We start from the raw sequence: 22,164 nt of genomic DNA, 5'->3' as shown, positions 1-22,164 counted from the left end.
AACAGAACAGATAGCATTTCTTCTAGGTATAATTATCAGCTATATTTTATATACAAATGCTTGTAATCAATTCCATTTTGTCATTGTATCAGATGATAATGTCCAGTCAGAAACTGGATGCTGGAAAAGTCCTGGCTAGAACTAACAGGAAAGCTTTTGATTTTCTAAAGAAATTCAGCAATTTCCTCTTACCAAGGAATTCATCTAGAGCAGATTCTTTCCTGGCCACAGGCCACTTACTTCTCTATGGCTGAGTTAGTAAGAGCTACTCACTAAGTATTTGTCACGTCCCACGCATGCACACACGCACTCAGAGTGACTTATTTTAAAATGATATTAAGACTTGATAACATTTAAACTTCTTTCTAAAATAGCATAACCTACCAGCAAGGGCGTAGACAGATGGCTGGGGTGTCCTTGAGCATTTCTGTGTGTTCTGAGGGTTGTGGTCTAGGTGACTCTTTTAGACCTCAGACTCCTCGAGTGTCAAATGAATCAACAGGTTTCTCTACATTGAGCTAAGGTACTATGATGGTGTGAGTCACTGTGGTAGCCTACACAGTCCAGCTGAAGATGCCTTTTATTTATCTAAGAGATTAAACTCTTCAGAATTCTAAAGAGGTAGAAGGAAATGGTTCAAGATGAAGAAAGTGGTTTTGCTTGTTAGTTGTCACCACCCTCCTTCCTGTACCAATGAGCTGGGTGAATAATCTGCTAAGAAGAAAATGAGACGTTCTGAACCATGGGACTTTTTGGACACAGAGAATATGAAACTTCAGTTGTGATTTGAAGGAGCAACGTGGCTTGCTTTTTTTGTGAAGTATTGTAACGAGGAAGAAAAAGAAAAAAAAACCCTGCTTTAATATTTTAGAATTGACCATGAAATGAATGGGGCTACAATCTAATTTATTCATGCTTTTGTTTATTCAGGTCATATAAAAGTCTCTTAAGAATGCATTTGAGCACAATATATAATAGTAATAATATTATAACATACATTGTGAGAAACTTTTGAAAACAGTAGAACGTCCACCTGGAACAACGCAGTGTTACAGACGTACGACCCCATTGGTCATGCACATTTTGTGCCATTTTCTTTAACTATTATCACAATGCTGAACTGAAGCATGACACATATTTTACAAACTGAAACTGACACCAGGAAGAGGCCTAACAAGTGTTATCAGAAGCTTCACATTTGCGTAATTTACGACATCAGTTCACATTCTACGATAAAAATTCACATTGTCTTCTTGTTGCCTTTGATGAATTCGAACATGGCTCCTCTGCTCATGAGCAGTATGGAGACTAGCTCTTCCAGGTCAGTAGTTTGGTGATACTCAGTATCATATGTGATCAAATGTAGTGTTGTTTGTTTTTAGAAGGAAAAGCCACAATTAGATCAGAGCCCAGTGACAACCCAACTCATGCATCCAGAGACTTGGATAGAACACGGGTAAAAAACGACATCCCAGTGCTCCTAGACCCTACCAAACTATACAAAATAAAACTTCAGTATAAAGCATTTAGTATCTAGTATGATAATCCTGTTTGCAAAACCAGCTCATCAAAGTGTTGGGCGGAATTTAGGGACTCAAATGAGGAAAGGGCGACCGTTGGAACAATGGTCATTCGGCTAAATGGGGCTTCATGTCTCTCTTAAGCAATGTTTGGGATATATAATACACAATACAAAACATTACAAGAAAAGGTTGCAACTCTTAGGCAGAGTTTTCTACACAAATTTAACACCACCATTGGCAGGCAATGTTAGATATATAAATTAATAACTTACAAAACATTACAATATGTACATTATGTAATAAATACATAGTTATAAACAGGAAGAGAGGGAAGTGTTAGTGCAGGGGGGCAGTACAAGACAAAGACGGCAGCATTAAATTGAAAACAGTATGCTTGAGTGAGGGAGGGGGAGAGAGGAGGGACGGCAAGTGGTGTGCAGCTCACGGTGGCCTGGAGGCTGCACGCAGCCACACACATGGCCTTGGGTGACGGAGCACTCCATAGACTGATGGCAAACAACAGCTTTTCCACAGACCTCCTGGTTTGTTGAGCATGAGTTTAAAGCAAAGCAGAGAGATTTCCCAGGGGAAAACAGTGCTCAAAGCAGGCAAACAGCTAACTTGCAGGGGCCACTACAGAGTCAGATTGGACAAAGAGAAGGAAGTAGCCTGTGGTTAGAACTGCATCTGTCCTGTCTATTTGCAAAAGCTAACTGGAGGAAAGCCAAAGATATTGCCCAAGAAAGAAGGGAAACTGTTTTCTTTCTTTTTCTTTTTTGTTTTTCCAGAAAGACTCAAAAAAGTTTGTAGAAGTTGGTACTAAACTCTAGATATTCAACAGGCATTTCAAAGACACGAAAACATTTTTATAAAAAAGGCACACAGGTTGGCAGACAAAGGGATGGGTGAGATTTATAGATGAAGTTGTTAGTGAATTCAGCCACCTGTCAGGACAGCTTCCCAACAGCTAGTGCAGAGCAATCTCTCAGCTTTGTGTCCTCTGTTTTCAAGCCACTGAGCTGTGGTGGGAACTGGCCTCTACTACCACATACAGCTGTCTCCGCCAAGCTTGCAGGCAAGGCAAGGCAAGGCGGCATGGAACTGCTATTTGCTTCACGCCCTGGCATTCTGGCTCCAAACTCAAGTAACTGGAAAGGCCAGGTGGCCTTTGTCCCGTGCAGGCCTTGGCCATGGTAGGTTGGCCTTACCACTCAGCTGGCATGCTCGTCAAGGGTGGAATGTTCATCTCCTCACAGAGGGAGATTATGTGTCGATTGGAGACTTGTCTTCTGTTGCAATGTCTATGTCAGTCTCTTCCAGGGAATCCCTGTTCTCTGGATCGATCACACAGAGCGTCTTTGTGTTGCTGAAATAGTTGTGGCCTTCTCCCTCCTTTTCCGGCCCTTCGGAATCCTCTTCTTCAAGGGTCAGTTCAAACTGAAATTTCTCCATAAGACCTTGGCAGTCCCTGCTCCTCTCATCCAGTGGTGGGGAGGGGCTCTGGGGTATCATACTCTGGTACCAGTTCCTGTTATCTTCTAGTGTATCCAGAATGTCTTGGGCATCAGGCTGAACCAGGTCTGCCCAGGTCTCCCACAGTGGATGGACAATGTAGTCAATGAAACCAACCTGGAGGAAAAGAGGACCACACATCTGTTACTGCATGGGTCATTGAAAACCAAGCACCCTGTCTTGGGTTCTATATAAAAAGAGAAAGGGGACCCAAGGGGACTGATAGTAAGAGATGTGTTTATTTGATCGCTTGCTCTATGGTAGGCCCTGGACTGTATACAATATGTACAAACACCTCTCAATCCTGCTGTTTACAAAGGAGGAAACTGAGAATCATGGATACCAAACATGGTACAGAGGTTAGCTTGGAAGTGGTAGACATGGGCCTTAGTCTCTGCTTTGTCTAGCTCCAAAGCCTGTGTTCATCTTACTGCAATAGTCTTTCCTTTCACATATGCCAGCTAGGTCTGGATGTAACTGGGAATAATTTTCTCACTGCTTGGATTCTGTGAGTCATTCTCTGAAGGAAGCGCCAAGTCTGAAGTGTTCTGATTCAAAATTCTATCCCTGATAACTATTAAATATGTCACCGTGCCAAGATGACAGGAGCTGGCCCTCCACTATTCCGGAACTTCTCAAGCCTTTGCCTTGTAGAGGACTATTTAAAATAATAACAAAATACTTGAAAACAATTCAATCCCAAGTTTCTCCAGGGTGGGTACTGCTGCTATTGTTTAGCATCCATAGTGCATGCCATCTTTTCCATCAGGAGAAAGAAGGAAAATACAAACAACTTAGCAGTTCCTTTTGCCTGTGTGCAAGAGCATAAATCAAAGCTGTGGCTCTATGTGGTTATGCATCCTGCAGGAGCTAGCTAATGGCCTTAAACTGACCTCCTCACTGTCAGACAAACAGGAAACATTGGGGATTGGGGCAGGTAGAGAGAATAGGCACCAGTGAATGAGGGAATGGAATTCCCCTGTCAGAGTATGGGTGGGGCCGGAGAGAGGGATGCTGAGTTGAGATCAAAGGGGAAATGAGCTAGGGTTTTTGGGGGACATTATGTTTTATCTTTTCACTCTGTTGGAAACCTTTCTCTATCAGTATTCTAGTATATGGCCAGTCATTTAATATATTCAAACTATATATACAAGAATTTTGGTCATATGTGAGAGTCTGCCCTACTTCACCCCATGTCCATGTGCACATGTATATGTGGTTATGTGTCTATGTGTGTGTGTGTATGGAGTGTGTGCCCATGCATGCACATATTATGCCTTTTAATAGTTCTTTTCCAACTTAATGAGCAAGACTCATACTAAAGTCAGGGCAGCTGTGATCTGCACTAGTTACAGGAATTTGGTTGGATGATTCAGATATTACTTTGTTCTGACCCACTCATTTTTTTCCTCTTATCTCTTTATATATGGTTTAAAGAATTTTAGAGGCCATTTTCAGGGATTAGAAAGAAGCCCACAGCAACAGATAAACATGCACAACATAGCACAGCACAGCCATTTAATTTCTCCACTTGCTTTGCTTTTAGTAAGAAACATTTCAGCCTTTCATGGAAGATCATTGCTAGTTGTTTATTCCCTAGGAACTGGGATGAGAAAACCCCAAATACTTAGAACTTCTAGTTAGAAGCTTTCTTTCCAGATCAGGCATATGATGTTCAGCAGAGCCCATGAACTAAACAGCAGTGTGGATGAAGACATCATGACACTTGGGGAGACCTGTCCATATGACAGAGAGGGCAACTGGGTCACTAAGAAGTTGACCAAGTGGACCAAGAGGACAGCTGTCTATGTATTCATTTGTTTGCTTGCTTGTTTTGCCTTATACTGGGAAGATACTTCCCACATTGCAAAGGTGGATCTTTTTCTCATCTTTGAAATGGTGACATCGTCCTTGACTAAGGAGAACAACAGATGTGTGGGGAGCAGAGATAAGGAGTTGAGCTCCTGGATGGAGAAGGGATGAGGGGAAATCTAGGGGGGGATGAAGGGTACAGGTGCTCATGTGTCCACCAAATCTGATGAGGTCTTAGATAACCAGAAACTTTGCTTAATGCCTCACATGAGAGACCATGCATAGAGAAAGCAAAGGAATAATAAATATGATGGAATTAAATGTATAGTTGCTTTTACCATTTTACACACACACACACACACACACACACATTGGATAAAAGAAAGGAACTATTGGTAGAGCTCATAAAAACATTGAAAAAAAATCTCAGTGTAGATACCTGGGATTTTTCCACAGAAGCTGTGTGTTTATCACACATTGGGCTAATCTCCATTCCCCTCTCCCGTTCTTTGTCTCCCTGTTGGAAAAACTCCTCCATGATACGATCAGTCCATTGCCGATACAATTCCAAGGACTTGGTGGGGTTGCTCAGGTCTGCACAGTGTACCATGTTGCGAAGAACCTGAAATGATCAAGTTGTGGAAAATCCCATAAAACTAAACGTAAATGCCACCAGAATATCTTATCCCTCTCATTCTAGTACACTTTTTACCAAGAACATTTTAGTTGAATATAATTATAATACACCCATCAAAAGAGCAGTATTTCAATGGTGTTGGCCAGGGTTGATTATATACCACTAGAGACTCAAAAAGGAAAGACTGATGTTTTTTGAGTTTAAAAACTGGAATGGATATTAGAAGTCAAATTCTGCTAACATTTCTTTCCTTAGTTTGGAAAGAATGCAAAGAATGACCCAAAGTAGTTACTTCTAGATGGGAAAAGAACAACTGATGGCAATTTGTTTAGCAAAATCAGATCTAACAAAGTTACAATTGGCAGGACTTGTATTCAAATGTGAGCTTTGAAGACCAATATTCATATATACCTTATTATAAATAGACATTGCAACTCAAATTTTAAACTAAACCATTTGAACTAAGCCATTCAATGAAAACAGTATTGTTTACTTCATAAATGAAGTGATAAGCTCTATTTTCTTAACTTGTTTTAAAAATATGCCCAAAGGTTTAGTAGTAACCTATGTCATGCAACTAACCAAATTTCTGGTTTTGTTTTCTAAATACTGCTTGCTTTTGTTTAGCTTGGCTTTGTGTTAAACATCAGATACCTGTATCCGGTCAGTATAGTTGTCCAGGAGGAGAACACCAGAGCTTGTCACCTTCTTGGTTTCTACCATTGTTTTAAGGTCTGCCAGGAGGCTCATGTGTTTGGACATATCAGTTGCTAACACCTTGAGTAAAGACAGAATTAAAACTTTCAATCAAGTCAGTCTATATGAGAAAATGGCAAATGTAGGTGAAGGATGCAGGTTGGAATCTTACCATGTCAATCACCATTTTCCTGAGTGTCTGGCGTTGCTTCTTGGTAAGATTCTGGAAGATGTCGCAGTGTTCCTCTTGCAGTAGTTTGAATCCCACAGCAAGGTGATGGTTTTCCAGCACAGATTCGTCATTATACATCAAAGCAAGTTCGGAATCTAATAAAGAAAAATGATGACCATAAGAATGTAATAAAATTGTATAATGCAAACACTGGCATCTCTTCAGTGTGAAATTTGATCTAGCTCATTTTAAATTATTTCAAGAGCCATCATTCATAGGTCATTACATACAAGGGAAGCAGAACAAAAGATGATTCCTCGAGATATTACACTACTTTTCTCTTTCATATGAGATGAAGAATTTAACATTAGATAAACTGTATTTTCATCTCAGCTTATAATTTCCTTTAAGTCTTCATGAATTTTGTATTTTGAAAAAGAATGAAATAAAAACACAGATGCGTTATCAAATGTATTAAAATTTTCAAACTATGCTCACTTTCATATACACTCCCCAACTTCTGACAATTGTGAGTTTAGATCTCCAAAAAAAAAAAAAAAAAGGTTTGTTGGCATATAATTTTATTTTAACTCAATAATGTAGCTTTTAGAAGTTTCTATAAATATGACAACTGAGCATAAACAGTTTTAAAAACAATGTTGATATTAGGTTTTCCTTTTTCTGGGTTTCTATACCAGAAACTGCAATGGCTAGGCACCCAAACTATAATTTAAGCCCCATTGTTCTGTTAACCTTCTAGCCAAGGGCACAGATTTACACACATGCTTTATATGTCTCAGTACTGTAAGTAGCTACATTTCCCTTGAGAAACAAACTATCAGCATGTTAAATTGACTAAACTAACCAATGCAAAGAGGCAGGTACCCTCTTTATGTTTATGTTGTTGATGTTTTTAAAAGACAAGAACAAGATATTAAAATTGAAAGAAGAAAGCCAGTGTTCCCCAAGCTTAGGATATGGAGATATTTTGAAGATAAAGACAAGGACATACAGCAAAAGACCTCTTCTAACAGGAAGCTCAGACAGTACTTTTAGAAAACTGCCAGTTACTAGATGTCAATCATGATCATAATGAGATAACCAATATCATCAAAAGAAAAAGTACATAGAGATGGAGCATTAACTAAGACAATGAATGATTTCTGAATAGCATGAAAATCAGATGGTTTGAGTATGATAAAGCCCTGGGGATAGCTTCAGATCCCAGGGCTGGTCAAACTAGGTCCTTCCCTTGCTTATCCACAGTCTGTAGTCAAAGCCATGCAGCTGGAAGAAAATGTGTAGACCTTTAATGACCCTTCCTCTTGAACTCTAGGGACCTACTCCAGTGTTCCTTGAGAAATGTTACTTCTATATGAAGGCTGGAATGCTCAGTCCTAGCATCTCTGCCTGTGATCCTGGATAGAGGGATACTCATGGTTTACTATGTTATGTATGTTAGCTTCACAAAAGGCCGAAAGCCACTATCACATACCCAAGCTTTCCTCATCTTGCCAGGCCACTCCAAATCTTTCATTCTTCCTTTCTATATTATATTTTTCCAAACTTTGGAGCTTTGTTTTTATGGCATGCCCCTGACCCTCTCCAAGTTCTCCATGCACCTCAAACACTATGTTGACAAGCTGGACACAGTATCCAGGAAAGGCCTGAGCAATTTCCATGGAGTGGAAGGATTACCTCATTATTGCCCTTGTTATTACCCATCATGAAAACATTAAGAGGAAAAGACTGTGGTGAATCACAGAATAGTCTGGAATAACTGTGCCGTGATGAACTCACTTGTATTGATGAGAAACTGATTGGAGACTCCAGGATGATCGACATCATGGATGGCAGCTGCAAAAATGGCAGCCAGGATTTCCAGGTCTGTGAAGACAGCCTGTGGGTTCAAAGGAGCCTATTAACTCCACATCCAATGCACCTGTCTCACTCTTCAGTTTCATCTCGTTCAAGAACCACATTTTACTCTTGTAGGGAGAGGCATTGTTGATTTTTATGAGAGCTCAGGATGTTGACTGAATTAAGCATAAGACTCTGTTTATCACCATAGAATCTCTGATGTGAGAGGGATGGGGGCCAGAGCTCATCCCTTATTGAGTCCATAGTCTGAGGTTGGGTAAGTGATTGGCAAGTTGATGGTGAGTGTGGATGTTGTAGTTGGTTGCTTGGATTCATGGCAGTATGATGCTTATGCACTGCAGCCTGTGCCAGTCATAGAAGCAAGTCATACTGCTCTGGGAACATGGCAGACAGTAACCTTCATACCCAGGCAGGCTAAGTAACTAGGGGTGCGATAGGCTAAACTCCAGCCTTGGGAAGCAAATGAGAAAATGTTTGCCAAACTTTATTTTATAGTGAGGTCACAGGCTGTCATATATTTAGTAATTCATCTGCATACCCACTGCATGTTTACTGTAGGCCAGAGTTGAGAACATTTCTAACAAACAAAGCCTAATGTCTTACTGCTTCACTCCTTCACACTGTCATGAAGACCTCCCTCTCTGTCCTCTTCCTTCCCCATGTACAGTGATTTCAATCTTGTTCTTGTTAGGCACAGAATGCTGCTGGTTCTTAAGCCTCTTTGAAGACGTAACTCTTCTGTTCATTCAAATGTTAGCTGACTTTCTACCTCTTCTCCAAAAGACCAATGCTATTACATATCAAGCATTCTACACTCCCTTTTCTAAGTCTGTAACACTCATCCAATTTAGAGTCAAACAATAGTTATGTAAAACACTAGGTGAATAGTGCTACCTGACTTCATGAGTGTAAATACTGATTTTTCCATTAGGGAGATTAAATACCCTTACCTCCATCTCACATTAGTTGTCTTAGATTGCTTGTCTCAGCTCATATGAGAGTCAAGCAGTTTAGTCTTTATCCAACTCCCAAACTTGGTCTGCCAAGGTGGCTGGATAAAGCAGGCAGTACAATTTGGATGTACCTGGTTACTTGCTATTGCCATCTTGCCCAGTGGTGGCATGGATAGGCACATTACTAATTAGAGTAGCTCATGAGAAAGCTTGAACTGCAAGGAAGAGGGTCATAGCCATCTCCACAGAGGTTTTAGGGAGCAGTTTTTCTTAACTTCTGTTTATTAGCCTGTCTGCTCTTGATTTTCAGTTACTACTTTGAAGTCCTTGGAAAATAAGCCTATAGATAGATGTTTATCCCTAACAGAGACTACACAGAATATTTCATATAACATATACATCATATCCTCTTCAGGGCCTGGAATGAGTATATATTGGGCAATTGAAATGATTACATACAGTGTACATATATTGTATGACAGACCCTAAAGAAGATGCCTTGGGATACAGTGTATACCTTACTAGCAATATGATGAAAATAAATCATGGGTCTAATTCATTGTCTCATGATTAAATAACTTTCAGATGGCAAAGATGAAAAAAGGAACATTACACTGATACTGGAAAATGAGGAAAGCAGAAGTGTTAATCTATTTTCATAAGTAACCCAAATTGCTGAATGTCATAGCTATTGAAGAAGTAGTTCAAGTACCCAGGGTCATTCAATTGCATCATTTCTATAAAGTGTGCATTTATAATACTTTTAAAAAAAATAGGAGGAGTGGGTATGCAAAACAGACCATAACTACTCACATCCAGTGCTGGCGTAGAAAGGAGAACGTGAGTGGACTGGGCCACGTCAGCAGCATGCAGGCTGTTGTGATATGCCACATCAGAATGGTAATGGTCCTCTAAAGTCATCATGTAGGTCACAAAGGTGTCGGATGAGATTTTAAACGTCTTTAGAAGGTCTCTTTCCTATGTAGGAAGATGATTAAAGTAGAAATGAGTGGATGTCCAAACTGGAGAAAAGGTTGTCATAAAAGTAACATGGAGTGTAAACGATAAAGAGCTCTGCTCCCAGATAATTGATGTTTGCTTCATCTGTCTCACCTGGAATATCGCATACATGATGCATGTGAGGGGCCGATTATGTGAGTACCCAGCCACATTGAAGATGTTAAGGCCCCATTTGTTTAGGTCTTCCAGCTCCTACAAATCAAAACAAGAGAAATTTAAGAATAACAGTTTTTTTTTTCATGTTGTAAAATATTTTATAAGATTTTATTTGGGAGAAATTAGCCGCCGAGTCTTTCATGCATTTATTTAGAGTTCTGGTTGCATAAGAATCCAAGAATGTTGGGATATCCTATTCATGACAACTACAGGTTCCTGCACATTCTTTTGTTAAGAAACAGCCAAGTATGTTTACATTTATAACTTGAATTGCTGACCTATACATGACAACCCCCCCATCTTCATCTGATGCTGCTTTCAAAGGCAGCTCAAATGAGCACAGGCTTCTGGTCCTGTTCCCCTGTCTCTCCCTTTCCTCTCATTGGCCCATCAGCAACAGCTGCTGGGGAAAGTTTCCCAGCCTTTGCTCATTATCCCCGAAGTCAAATCAGGGAGACTCAGCTGCCGGAGGAATGAGTAGAACTCAACTCAGCATTAATAGGTCACGAAGACTACCTGGTACGGGTAATAGCTTAGGGTTGGTGGGCTACCCACAGATGTGGAAGGAACACCATTCAGACCTTTGCTTTGGTATTATTCCAAAAATTATCTGCTGAGGAGAGTAATTGAGTTATGTCAATTTGAATAACTGGCCAGAGGCCACATTAATCAACTTTTCTGTGATGGTAGTTTTCAGAAGGCCTCATAGAAGAAGTTTTCCTCCAAGGAAGCTCACTTCATCTTTTGACCAGGCTGCAAGGAAGTTAGCAGCCAGGTTCTGAGCAGCCTCCTATAGGAGCAAGGAACATTTTCAGTCCCTTCCTCCACTACTGGCTTAGTGGTCAGCACTGTCACAGGCTCTTCATGTTATCCCTAACCCTGACAATCAGGGCAGAGTTTCTCCCTGGTGCCTGGCACTTTCCCCATTTGTCCTCTGGGATAATGTAGGCCAGCCTGCCAGCTTTCTCTGTATCCTCCCCAGTAGGATGTTCTATCCACAGAGAACTCTGCATTACTGAGACTAGGCCTATATTCAGGACCAAGGAACAGTCTTTTGGTATAGAAGGACTTTGGTCAGGTGCTCCAGCAGTTAACAAAGAGGCTATATCAGCTTCTGCATCATAAAACTCAATGGCAAAGCATATGTGATCCCTCCTTCTTCTTTTCTAAATGTTGGATGGTGTTTGTGTGTCCATATGTGCACCTGTGTGTGAGTGTGTGCATGTGTGTGAGTGTGTGCATGCGTGAGTGCATGTGTACATATGTGGGAGTCTGTGTGTGTATGTGCATGTGTGTGTGTGCATGCGTGTGTGTGTGCGTGTGTGAGTGCCTATGTGCATATGTGAGAGTCTGTGTGTGTATGTGCATGGGTATGTGTGTGTGCATGTGTATGTGGGACTGTGTTTGTGTGAGTGTGCAGTGAAGAGCTGCACTCACACATGCCCAGCTCATGTTCACCTTGGCTAGATGATCCTCATTTTCCGTGTTGACTCCGAAGCGTGAGATGCTTGTGTTGTTCAGGCTTGAGCTGTGCATCAGTTTCTTCACTCCACTTATCTGGGTCATGAGCTGCTGCTTCTTCTTCTTCTCCCTGTCCTTCTGTGTTGGAGACGGGATTTCCACATCGTTCTGCTTGTCTGCAACATGACAGTGAACACGCTTTTGAGCACATGTGTGCCGGTGTGCATGTAATAGTGTTCAGAACAACCTGAACCCTGTGTATTGGGGTTTAAATTTTGTAAAGAACTCTTGTAGCTTGACCTTGCTTGATCTGCAGATGGATCTGTGAAGCAGGTGGGAGACATATGGGTTGTTCCATGTTACTGCCAAAGTAAACTGAGCCCCAGAGGAGCAAGGGACATAAATAAGACGTGGCAGAGGTGATACCCAAAACCTATCTTCTATTTTCAGTGTAACCAGAATTACAATCATATTTATAAGTGGAGTATCAATACTTACATAGAAATTTTTTGTTAAAGTGAGTGACATATTTTTGTGTATAAAATGTTCATTAGTGGACACAGTGACATGAGTTTGTGGTCCTGTACTGGGGAGGCAGAGGCAGGAGGACAAGGGTTCACAGACCTACATAATGAATTTGAGGCTAGCCTAAGCTACATGGGACTCATCTTAAAACAAACAGCAACAAAAAGTGCATTGTAAAAGACAGTCCCAGTTTAACAAAAGCAAACTATGTTATGCTCACTTTATTATATTTTTATTTCTTTTTATGTAAAAATGCATATGAATTTAATTAGGCTTCATTTAAATAAGAACATATATGTTAGAAAAATAAATGGCTTCATAACCTTCAAAAAATTATTTTAAGGCCTTGGTTCATTACCATTTGAGGTTTGGAGGAAGGTTATAATTTGATTTTCTTCATGTTTTGTGCCTATTAATTCTCTAGTAAATAATAAGGCCTCTTATTCATAATAGGCATTTTAGTTCCTAATATGTTTATGGTTATTAATTATTGAAAAATCTCAGCTTTCTTTTAAATTTACAAGGTAACAGCAGAGCTAGTATTAGTATAAATGAATATCTAGAGATGCATGTAAAATCTTTCCTGTATATTACTATTATCTATTAACTATCAAAAACTGTATTTCCCTTTGCAGGGAATTCTGAGTGCTTGTGATGGTCAATTATCCTCTGTCTTGCTACAGGGACACCTGTAGGGGCACAAAGGTAATGATTGGTTCCATTGGTGACCCATTTCTTCCTTGGACTAAATGATACCCATGGCTGGAATAGTTAATGAGGCTCTCAGAAGTGCCCACATTTATCTTTGCTTGTCACAGTGAAAATCAGTACAGCAACAACATCCTCATTTGGGAATGGCATGCTTTCAGATGACATGCTGGGACAGGGCCGATTTGCTTTCAGATTCCTGAAGATGATGGCATACTCATGTGTCCTCCTTGGGGACATCTGCCTGCTCACAAGCCCTGGAGACATTCTGTCGAAGCAAAGCAAGTACAGCAAGAAAGGGCCAGCTGCATGCTCAGCCTACCCACTGGCTGTTGGAGGAGCCTAGCATTCTCCATCCCCGCACCCCTGAAAGGCCTCTAGAAGCTTACAAGTCTATCACTTTTGATTAGAGAATTTTAGTCACTTCAATTATTTTAGAGGTTTTGAAAGTATTTGGTGTCAAATGGCACTGAGAAAATTAAAACAACCCACAAATGTATGGGCCACACCCAAATCAATCAATCAATCTATCTATCTATCTATCATCTATCTATCTGTCTGTCTGTCTGTCTGTCTATCTATCTATCTATCTATCTATCTATCTATCTATCATCTATCTATCTAAATTCCCCTTGCTGTCTGGATGCTCAGAACTAGATTTGGGAACAAATAACAATCCCTCACTCATTTCTCAGATGAAGTCAGCAATTTGCCCAAACTCAAAGGATGACCTAGTTAACAGATATTTATGCTGCAATTACTTTGTACCTAGTGATTTAATAGCCCAGAGCCCAGGCTTTAGGGTTCCTGTTAAAAATCTTTTTCTAGTCTCTGGTGTGGAAAGTATATGTTATTTTAATTTTGAAACTCCCCTTTTTCCTGTCACTTCATGGCTAATAACTACCACTCTCTACTAGAATGAAAGCCCTTGCTTTTCCCAACTACCGTTCTTCACATTTGGTTTAAAAGGTCGTTGGATTCCCCAGTGCCTCTGCAGATTTAAGCATCTCTGGTGGGACCAGCAGCTTTTCTGGTTTGGGTTAATTAAAGGTTCCCTGCGCCAGTGAGTAACTGAGCAGAACAACTGTTGTGCCTGGGATACGGCAATGAAGAAGAGCATTATACACCGTGGTACCAGTGACATTCATGGGCGTTCCCCTACGCAATCACTGGAACAAGTTCGAGGCTTCCCTACTTGGAATTTCCTCTGGTAAGCAATTAGCCACATTCCTATGGAAACAACCTGAATCACAAACTCAAAAAAAAAAAAAAAAAAAAAAAAAAAAAAAAAAAAAAAAAACAAAAAAACTCAGTGGATTAGCATTTCTAGTTATCAGAATACATGTAAATAATCAAAAAAAGTACATACGAGAGCTGGTCTTAATCAACACTGTTAGTGGTACAATTGGAAGGGTTTTGCTTATTCTAAGTCTCTTTCCCTCAAACCTTAAAAATTCTAGTTTTTGAGGTAGGGCAGTGAGTATATTTAAAAAGAAATTTTTCTTTACCTGTAAAAATGCTAACTTTTAATATAACACTTTAAAAGCTTGTTTTCTACTTGCAGTCTGCTCCTACACCCTTTTTACCTCTCCTGAGATTAGGCACTCCAAAGTGCACTTCTCCCAGCTCCATGAAATCTACTATCATATAATAGCGTTAGTTAAGTGCCTCGGCTGGCCCATGGCTTATTGCCTGGTTCTCTGTGTCCCACCTAAACATTGTCCTTTCAGATGGGGAAATCCACAAGTTTCACAGATGACAGGGTTAGGAGATACCCTTTCTTTCTCATGGGCAGGTTTAACACTCCCCTACTCTTGCTGAGATATTGTTTTTAAGGCTAATGTCAACCTAGAGTGTCTTCTCCATGTGTTCTGCAATGACTGTTACTTTCAGAACAAAGCCTTTTCTATACCAAGAAATTATTAACCCTTCCTTCGTATTCCCAACCATCCTGATTTGTACAGAAAAAAAATTCCAAAATAGTACCCACACCAATCACATCCTTAAAGGGATTCTAGTTCTTGTGCTCTTATGAATTTCTATAAAGGATGGTATCCGATGTTTATTTCTAAAAGTCTAAAGAGTTAATAGTTTTGGCTCAGAAAAATATTAATCAAGTGACTTTAGATTGGTCATTCCTTCATTCTTTTCAACTTCAGTTCTGTTTCCTGTATAACAGAGAGGTTGTGTCACTTAAAGTCCACTACAGATATGACAGTTCATGAGGTGGCCTCGAGGTCCTCCAGGGACACCCACTGCCCCCCTAAGACAGGGCTAAGAGTCCCCTGCTCTGCATTCATAGTTCAGAAGCAAGCTTTGATTGTCTGTACAAAATGCAAGTCTGGTGCTTGTTACAGAGGGGTCAAGTATGTCTCAGGAAAGCTGCTAAGCAACTGTGCAGGTGACAGACTCACAGAATGTCAGAGTTGAAAGAGCTGAAGGGCTCCATCTCTCCTGGGTTTCCCATATTTCAAATGAAGCACCCGATGCCTCTCATGTATTTGCATCTTTATTTCTGTGTTTAAGAACCTTCCCGTTTGCCTATCTAGCCTGTTTATGTTTGCCATGTACACATTCAAGGGCATATACACACATCTATACACACCACCCTTCTAATACTAATACTGGAAGGAGGGAAGTTAGTGCTGACTTCGCTCCTGTGGTCAATTCCTGTCAAGTGTCCTGAAAACAGTTCCTAGCTTATGAAAAATAACTGAATGTTTCATGAACCAAGGTATGTATCTGAGACAGTGTGAGGAAGAGTCCTGTGTTCAGAGATAACGGGAAAGGGGAGAGAAGGAAAAGATTGGTGATTATGCCTTTTTCTTTGTTTAGATTCCAGCCACCACTGGACAACTAGTATGTGTAAAAATTCCTCTCCTTTGTTCTCTGGGAAACGTTGTTGCAACTGCAGCTGGGAACAGCAGGTGCTGGAGGACACCCACGTGTGGCAAGAGCAGGGAGGATGGTCTCTGCCTGCTAATCTGCAGTTTGCTGATCTGCTGGCAGACCAAGGGCTGCACAAAATGCAGTACTGAGTATTACTGCCTGGGCAGCTGCAGAGAACGCTGGTTGATACCCTGTTAAGAGGGAGTGCTTTAGAAGGAGAGATAGAGGACTGATTTTTTGAAACAGAGCAGCAGGCAGACTGTGCTTCATAAGACATCAAGGCAAATGCTCGTTTACTAAGGGGCTGTGCCAAAAAGAAAGCTGTGATGCTCAGCTGTAAGAATGGGTGGGTTACTTCCTTGGGAAAAAAAAAATACAGAGCTGCATAAGCAAGGATAGTTTAAAGTGAGAAGAATCCAAATGTTAGGGGTCCCCATGTATTTTGAGATACAGATACATCAATTCTGCAGGCCTCATTAAAACAGGTAGAATAGGTTCATAATACAAAAGTTCCCCTTATGAAAATTTAAGAAATTCCTAAGAGTCAAACAAGACCCTGGGAATAATTGAGGACCACTCCTGCAAATCTATGGCCAGTGCTCTGTGTTAAGTACCACCCACATAATTGCAGAGAGCAGTAAAAAATCAGAGTGAGCAGACAATGGTACAGCTTAGAGACACAAGGCCTCTCAGACACGAACCCTAGCGGAAACATACAAGCATTCATTCACCCTTAAGAAATAACCCACCAAAGTGACAGTCAAATTATTTTCAGAATATGCTCTCCTGAACTTTACATAGAGAGGTGGCAGGACCCTTACAAAATACCTAACAGAAAAGCTTTTTGTCTTAAAGCCCAGTTACTAGAAGAATTGAATTATTATTATTTTTTTTTTCGGTTTTTCAAGATAGGGTTTCTCTGTATAGCCCTGGCTGTCCTGGAAATCAATCTGTAAACCAGGCTGGCCTCGAACTCAGGAATCCGCCTTCCTCTGTCTCCCAAGTGCTGGGATTAAAGGCGTATGCCACCACGGCCCAGCTGTTATTATTACTATTATTATTATTATTATTATTATTATTATTATTATTATTATTAATTCTGGTAGAATGTTGCTAGGTAGGGTATCAGACCTCCAGCTGCTCTGGAGGTCCCTTCAGGACCAGTGGAGTGACTTGAAACCATGTAAACCCAAGCAATCCATATCGCCTGCTCTCTTTAGAGGGTATTTTCATTTCAGAAATATTATCTTCTTGCTTATTGTTTTCCTATAGAGAATGGCTTTAGCTCTTATCTTGGATGAATTTTTTTTCTGTGCTTAACCTCACTCCAAATTCACAGGGATGCCCTTGGTAGGCTGTAAAAATTTACCCTGCAGAAGCTCAGTGGGTTTCCCCGTTAACATCTTACCTAAGAACGTGTTTGAAATGTATTCAGACACCTGGTTCCCTGACCTGCTCATCTCTGAGAGGTGTGTCAGCTCCCGGTTCAGCATCCTTTTGAACTGTTTATAAAGAAAAGAAAATGCATTAAGTGTCTAGGAAAGAGCAAATGATTGCTGTATTTCCAGCTTTACTTTCTAGGAACCGAGAGATTGTATCAGCCAATTTCATTAGGTTAATGAGAGCTACATTAGAAATCACAATGTCCCCTCAATTTGAAAGCATTCCAATGTCACTGTGGAAAAAAAATAAAAGTTGTTTAGAATCTCTTAAAATTGTCATCTGGTTCATTTTCAAGTTGCAAACTCAGGAAAAGAAATTTTAATGAGGGCCAAAATAATGTCACTTGAATTAGGAAACTGGAAATATGCCCAAAAATATAGTTTGAAGTGATAACTATTCAGTGAGAACAGATTAAGTGAAAAGTTTAAGAAAAAAAAATGAAAAGAAAGGCGGAAAGCCTCCTTTTAAAACAGTTGAGAAGAATCAGAATTGAAACACATTATTGTACATAAAAATACAATGCAAGAAAACACATGTTATTTCATTATAAGAAGCCCCAGTGGGTTAAACGTATATACAAATTAAACCACTGCTCATGCTGTCTACTCCATGAAATACAGACGGACATAAAAAGATCACATTCTATCAGAGACAGGACACAGTCAAATTGACCCACCTTGATATAACCCCAAGAAACAGATAACAAATAGTTTGCCTCAGGCATTTTGGCAGCTCTTCTTGCCACAATCCACAAATCCCTTTGAAAGAATTCAGTTCTCTGAGAGCAGTCTCCGAGGGATCAGGAAAGCTCTGCAGTTCCAGTGGTTAAAGAACCAAAACTTAGAAAAGACAAAGCCTTCCAGATGGGTGGTATTTCCTAATCCACCGCAAGCCCATCTTCAATCACACCCCATCCTTGCAAGAAGCCTATGCGCTCCCTGTTTATTTCTAGGCAGAAGAGAGTAGCGAAACCAGGAATTGTACGAAGGAGGAGCAAGAGCTTGTCCAAATGTATTCAGCTGGCCGACTTGAAGCACTCCATCAGTTATGAACAGTCCTGGTGCCCGGAGGGGTTTCCACCCTAGATTAGTCCAACTCTGCCAGGGAGCAGGGAATCTCTTTTCCCTCGGGAGCTGTCTGACTGGGAAACAGCCATCTTTTAAAAAGGAGAAGATTAAAATGGAGGAAGCCCCATGAATATTTAAGTAAACCTGAGGTCCTACCCTCCCCCGCTCCAGCTAGGTGTTCTTTAACCCTCTCTTCTGCAGACAGCCCTCCGCAGATGCAGCCTGACACAGCGGCGCTCAGTTCTTCTAATTGCTTCCAATTGGTACATCTGATTGACGCTGAGCTTTTTTTTTTTTTTTTTTTTTTTTTTTTTTAAATTGGAAAAGGTTATAACTGTAGCTGCTTTCTGACTTGGCGTCCAGTATAGGAGAATTTCTTCTAAACTAGTTTTTGGAACATTATTTGCCCACCAACTGGGTGCTGATGTATTAGCCTCTTTCCCCGGGCGGAATGAATGGGGATGGAATTAATTTATTTGGTTCGAAAAGTACTTCATATGCAGTGTGCAATCTTCTGCACTCAGTAAGTTCATTAATATGCTCATTACATCATATTCAGCAAATGGATTAAATCCATAACCTTTCCGTGTAGGGCCCCGAGTACGCGAGGAAATCTGAGATGGCATTTGCTCCACGAACGATTTATCCGGCATTATGCTTATTTGATATTTTACTGCTCTTACGTCTTATAATTCATGTCAGAAATGTCTCAGAGTTAAATTATTTTAGTTTCATTTTATCAACGCAGGACATGCTGAACACGACATTCTTTTCCTGGCTCCCCTGCCAGCCCCTTCTGGTCAGCATTACAGTTCAGGCAGTGGGGTGCCTTTTCTGAGCTGACTTCATCTCCCCACCTCCCCTACATCCTATTCCTAGCCTTCCTGGGAGTTCCTGTATTGCATGTTGAAGGATCAGCCAAGCGCCATGGCAACAGCCTGAACTTGTAATTGGCTCTCTTTCCTGTGAGGCATTCCCTTTCCAAATGAGCATCCTGCATCTGACAATAGCTTCACTTCAGGCATCTAAGACTCAGGTCAAACCATTGCTTCCCCAGAGAGCTGCCTTTTGAGGTGAAGCCAGACCAAACCTGAGTCTCTGCCTGTTGGCTCACTGTACCTCACACTGTCCTCAGAGACACAATCACTCTCTTTCTGGGTAGCCCTGCTTGTCTATGTGTGTATCTTTTCAAGAGTAACCCGACATCTCTGGGTCGATCATTTCTGCTTTTTAGACTACATATTGAACCTCAGTTGCAATTTTGAACTCCAGGTCAATTGCATAAATTCCAAGTTATATGTTAAGATATAGCCCTGTCACAATGGCCTCTCCAAGCCATAAAACCAGCACTTACTGAAGACTGGGAAGCTGGAAAAGACAGCTTTGTAAGTGCTGATTGGTCTGCTAGACTTTAGCAAAGTAACAAACTTTAAATTGAAGGAAAAATATCTTACATAAAAGCTTAGAGACTAATGATCTCATCTCTAGTTTCCTCCCCCTCCCCCACCCCGCACAAAATGTAACCAAATATAATAGATATAATAGCCAGGCATTTTGGTTCCTTTGGTATCTCTGAAATACTTGCACACATTTTGGAGTCCACTAGGACTGTCCTACCTCAGTCAAACCATTCTGTCATGTATTCAACAAACACAAATGGGACACGTCAAGTGGCCATGCAAAGCAGTTGGGGGAAAAGCAGACAAAAGAGCAAAGAAAAGTTGTCTTAGGGTTTTAATCAACTTTCATTCTAGAAGAAGAGCCAGATCTATAAGGATCCACTGACTAATCCTCAGTTAACAGTCTGAAGAGGGTAAGGAGGACTAGTTAGTGGTTTGGTTGGCTACTCTGTTCAGGAGTTGAGAGCAAGCCAAAAATGAATCATATATGGCAAGATACTTCATTCCTCCTCCTTCCTCCATATAATAACTTCTCTTTGTCATAGGATCCTGTTGGGATTCATAGTCCATCCGTCTGTGTGGTAGAGGATGGTGGGTTTTAGCCATGGGGCTAAGTAAAGTACACACCTTCTGTATCTTTACAGAAGGGGTCAGTATACTCATGCAAATAAACAGAGGAATACCATCTCCCTTCTTTCCATGCCTAAATGAATTCTCCTACGATCCTTTTACTAAAGGCAGTCCAATGCATACCAAAAACAAAGTTTTCCAAAGTCATCCTAAGGTAACCATAAAATACACATGGCGAAGTATACAAATGGAGGTCATCCAGGATCAGAAACCAATCTAGACCTTTTAAATGTTGCTTAGCAACCACCGCTGGTTTTCCTCAGCAAGGGAGGGCCCCACCACACTGACTAAGGCAATCATTGCTCTCATCAAAAAAAAAAAAAAATACTTATGAAGGGCCCACTTGTTTGGGGCCTCTGAAAGACTAAGAAAGGCAGATGTGGCCTTCTAAGAAGACAAAGTCTGATTAGTAAAGGTAGGACTAGCCCTGTTGCCTGGACAAGCCAAGGACCGGAATTGCTATGTTGAGGTGTCAGCTGATAGACAGTTGAGGGACTCAGGATAGAGGGTTTTCAGTATCCGAATCCCACATGAGAGTTGCTTCTGGCAAACTGTAGGTAGCCATGGCACAGCAATCAAGCCTCAAAATTGATTATCAGTCTTTATGGCTGGCCTTGTGACATCACCCCATCTCTCTTCTGTGATGGATGAGACATAAGACTTCCAACCCACCTCTCTTCCCCAACCTCTCAAGATTGTGTGGTAGATTCTAGGGCGGCCTCCTACAGTTTGGGCACAGTATTTACTAGCAACTCACTCCTCTCGGAAAATAAATCTCTTTCTGTACTGCTTGGGTAAGTAGAGAGAGAAATGGAGATGCTTCTGTATGCAAGAATAAACCACTGGCTAAGGGGACACATATTAGTCGTCACTCAGACTTTCATAGCCTGAGACTCTTGGAGCCTTCCTGTCGACTTACCCACTTAGTTGTCTCAATATGAAGGTAAAATAGATCCAGAAGGAAACCATGGCCCAAGGACTTGCAGGGTTGGAAGGGAATGGATTTATTTACTTCATCAAATGCAGTGGAGAATCCACAAATTGGAAGGTGCTATTTCAAAGATAAATGAGTTCCCATGTCTCCTGTACACATATCCTATTTTTCTTTAATAATCTGTCCTCACAAGAAAGCCCTGTTAGAGTCTACCTAGAAATAATGTCCCCAGAGGAAATGGCCAAATTCCCTTTTCAACACAGACAAACAAAGTTTGTGAATGAACTCTTAGAACACAAACTTCCCCACACCTCCCTAAAGCTGAGTCTGTCCAACACTAGATCTACAAGCACTACTGAGAAATTACACTTAGCTTTTAGAAAGAGAAGAGCTATTACTTTAAAAATGACTTAATACTACTTTTCTAGAATATTCTTTCTTTTTAAAAAATCATCTGTGATTTTTTTTAATTTAATTTTTATGTTCCCAATATTACAAATGATAAGTAAGGCGGCGTGTGATGTTCTTTACTGTGTACCAAAATTTAACACAGACGTCTTTTAATAGTGAGAGGCTACTTAGCAAATATTTGAAATTAAATTTTGTCAGATTAAGTTCAATTTTTCTTTCAGTTTCTGAGCCACTCTTTCTAAAGTGATGAGAACATGTCCTCATTTTCTACTCTTTCTCAAAAGATGAGCTTAAGGTTTGTGCAAAAATCTCCAGGCACTGCCCTGAGCTCTTT

At 40.6% G+C, this 22,164-nt stretch overlaps 1 protein-coding gene across 6 annotated transcripts in view; it reads right to left on the bottom strand.

Moving 5' to 3' along the window:
- Positions 1-905: 905 nt before the first annotated feature.
- Pde4b (phosphodiesterase 4B) overlaps positions 906-22,164 on the bottom strand; it is a 539,717-nt gene continuing 518,458 nt past the window's right edge. For 5 of the 6 annotated variants that reach the window (XM_031377963.1, XM_031377964.1, XM_031377965.1 and 2 more), the window contains 9 exons: positions 17,354-17,447; positions 11,821-11,999; positions 10,300-10,398; positions 10,000-10,164; positions 8,153-8,252; positions 6,353-6,507; positions 6,139-6,261; positions 5,287-5,469; positions 906-3,152 (listed from right to left, as the gene is read on the bottom strand). In XM_031377963.1, coding sequence (XP_031233823.1) covers positions 2,787-3,152; positions 5,287-5,469; positions 6,139-6,261; positions 6,353-6,507; positions 8,153-8,252; positions 10,000-10,164; positions 10,300-10,398; positions 11,821-11,999; positions 17,354-17,447 — 1,464 coding nt within the window. In that variant the 3' untranslated portion in view covers positions 906-2,786. Of the gene's footprint in view, positions 3,153-5,286; positions 5,470-6,138; positions 6,262-6,352; positions 6,508-8,152; positions 8,253-9,999; positions 10,165-10,299; positions 10,399-11,820; positions 12,000-17,353; positions 17,448-18,064; positions 18,743-22,164 lie in introns of those variants that run through there. The other variant, XM_031377969.1, reaches the window with a different exon arrangement.

The sequence above is a fragment of the Mastomys coucha genome, unplaced genomic scaffold (genome assembly GCF_008632895.1).
Source record: "Mastomys coucha isolate ucsf_1 unplaced genomic scaffold, UCSF_Mcou_1 pScaffold18, whole genome shotgun sequence".
Classification (NCBI taxonomy): Eukaryota; Metazoa; Chordata; class Mammalia; order Rodentia; family Muridae; genus Mastomys; species Mastomys coucha.
Note: the sequence above shows the minus strand (reverse complement) of the source record. Positions and strands in the feature narration are given on the sequence as shown.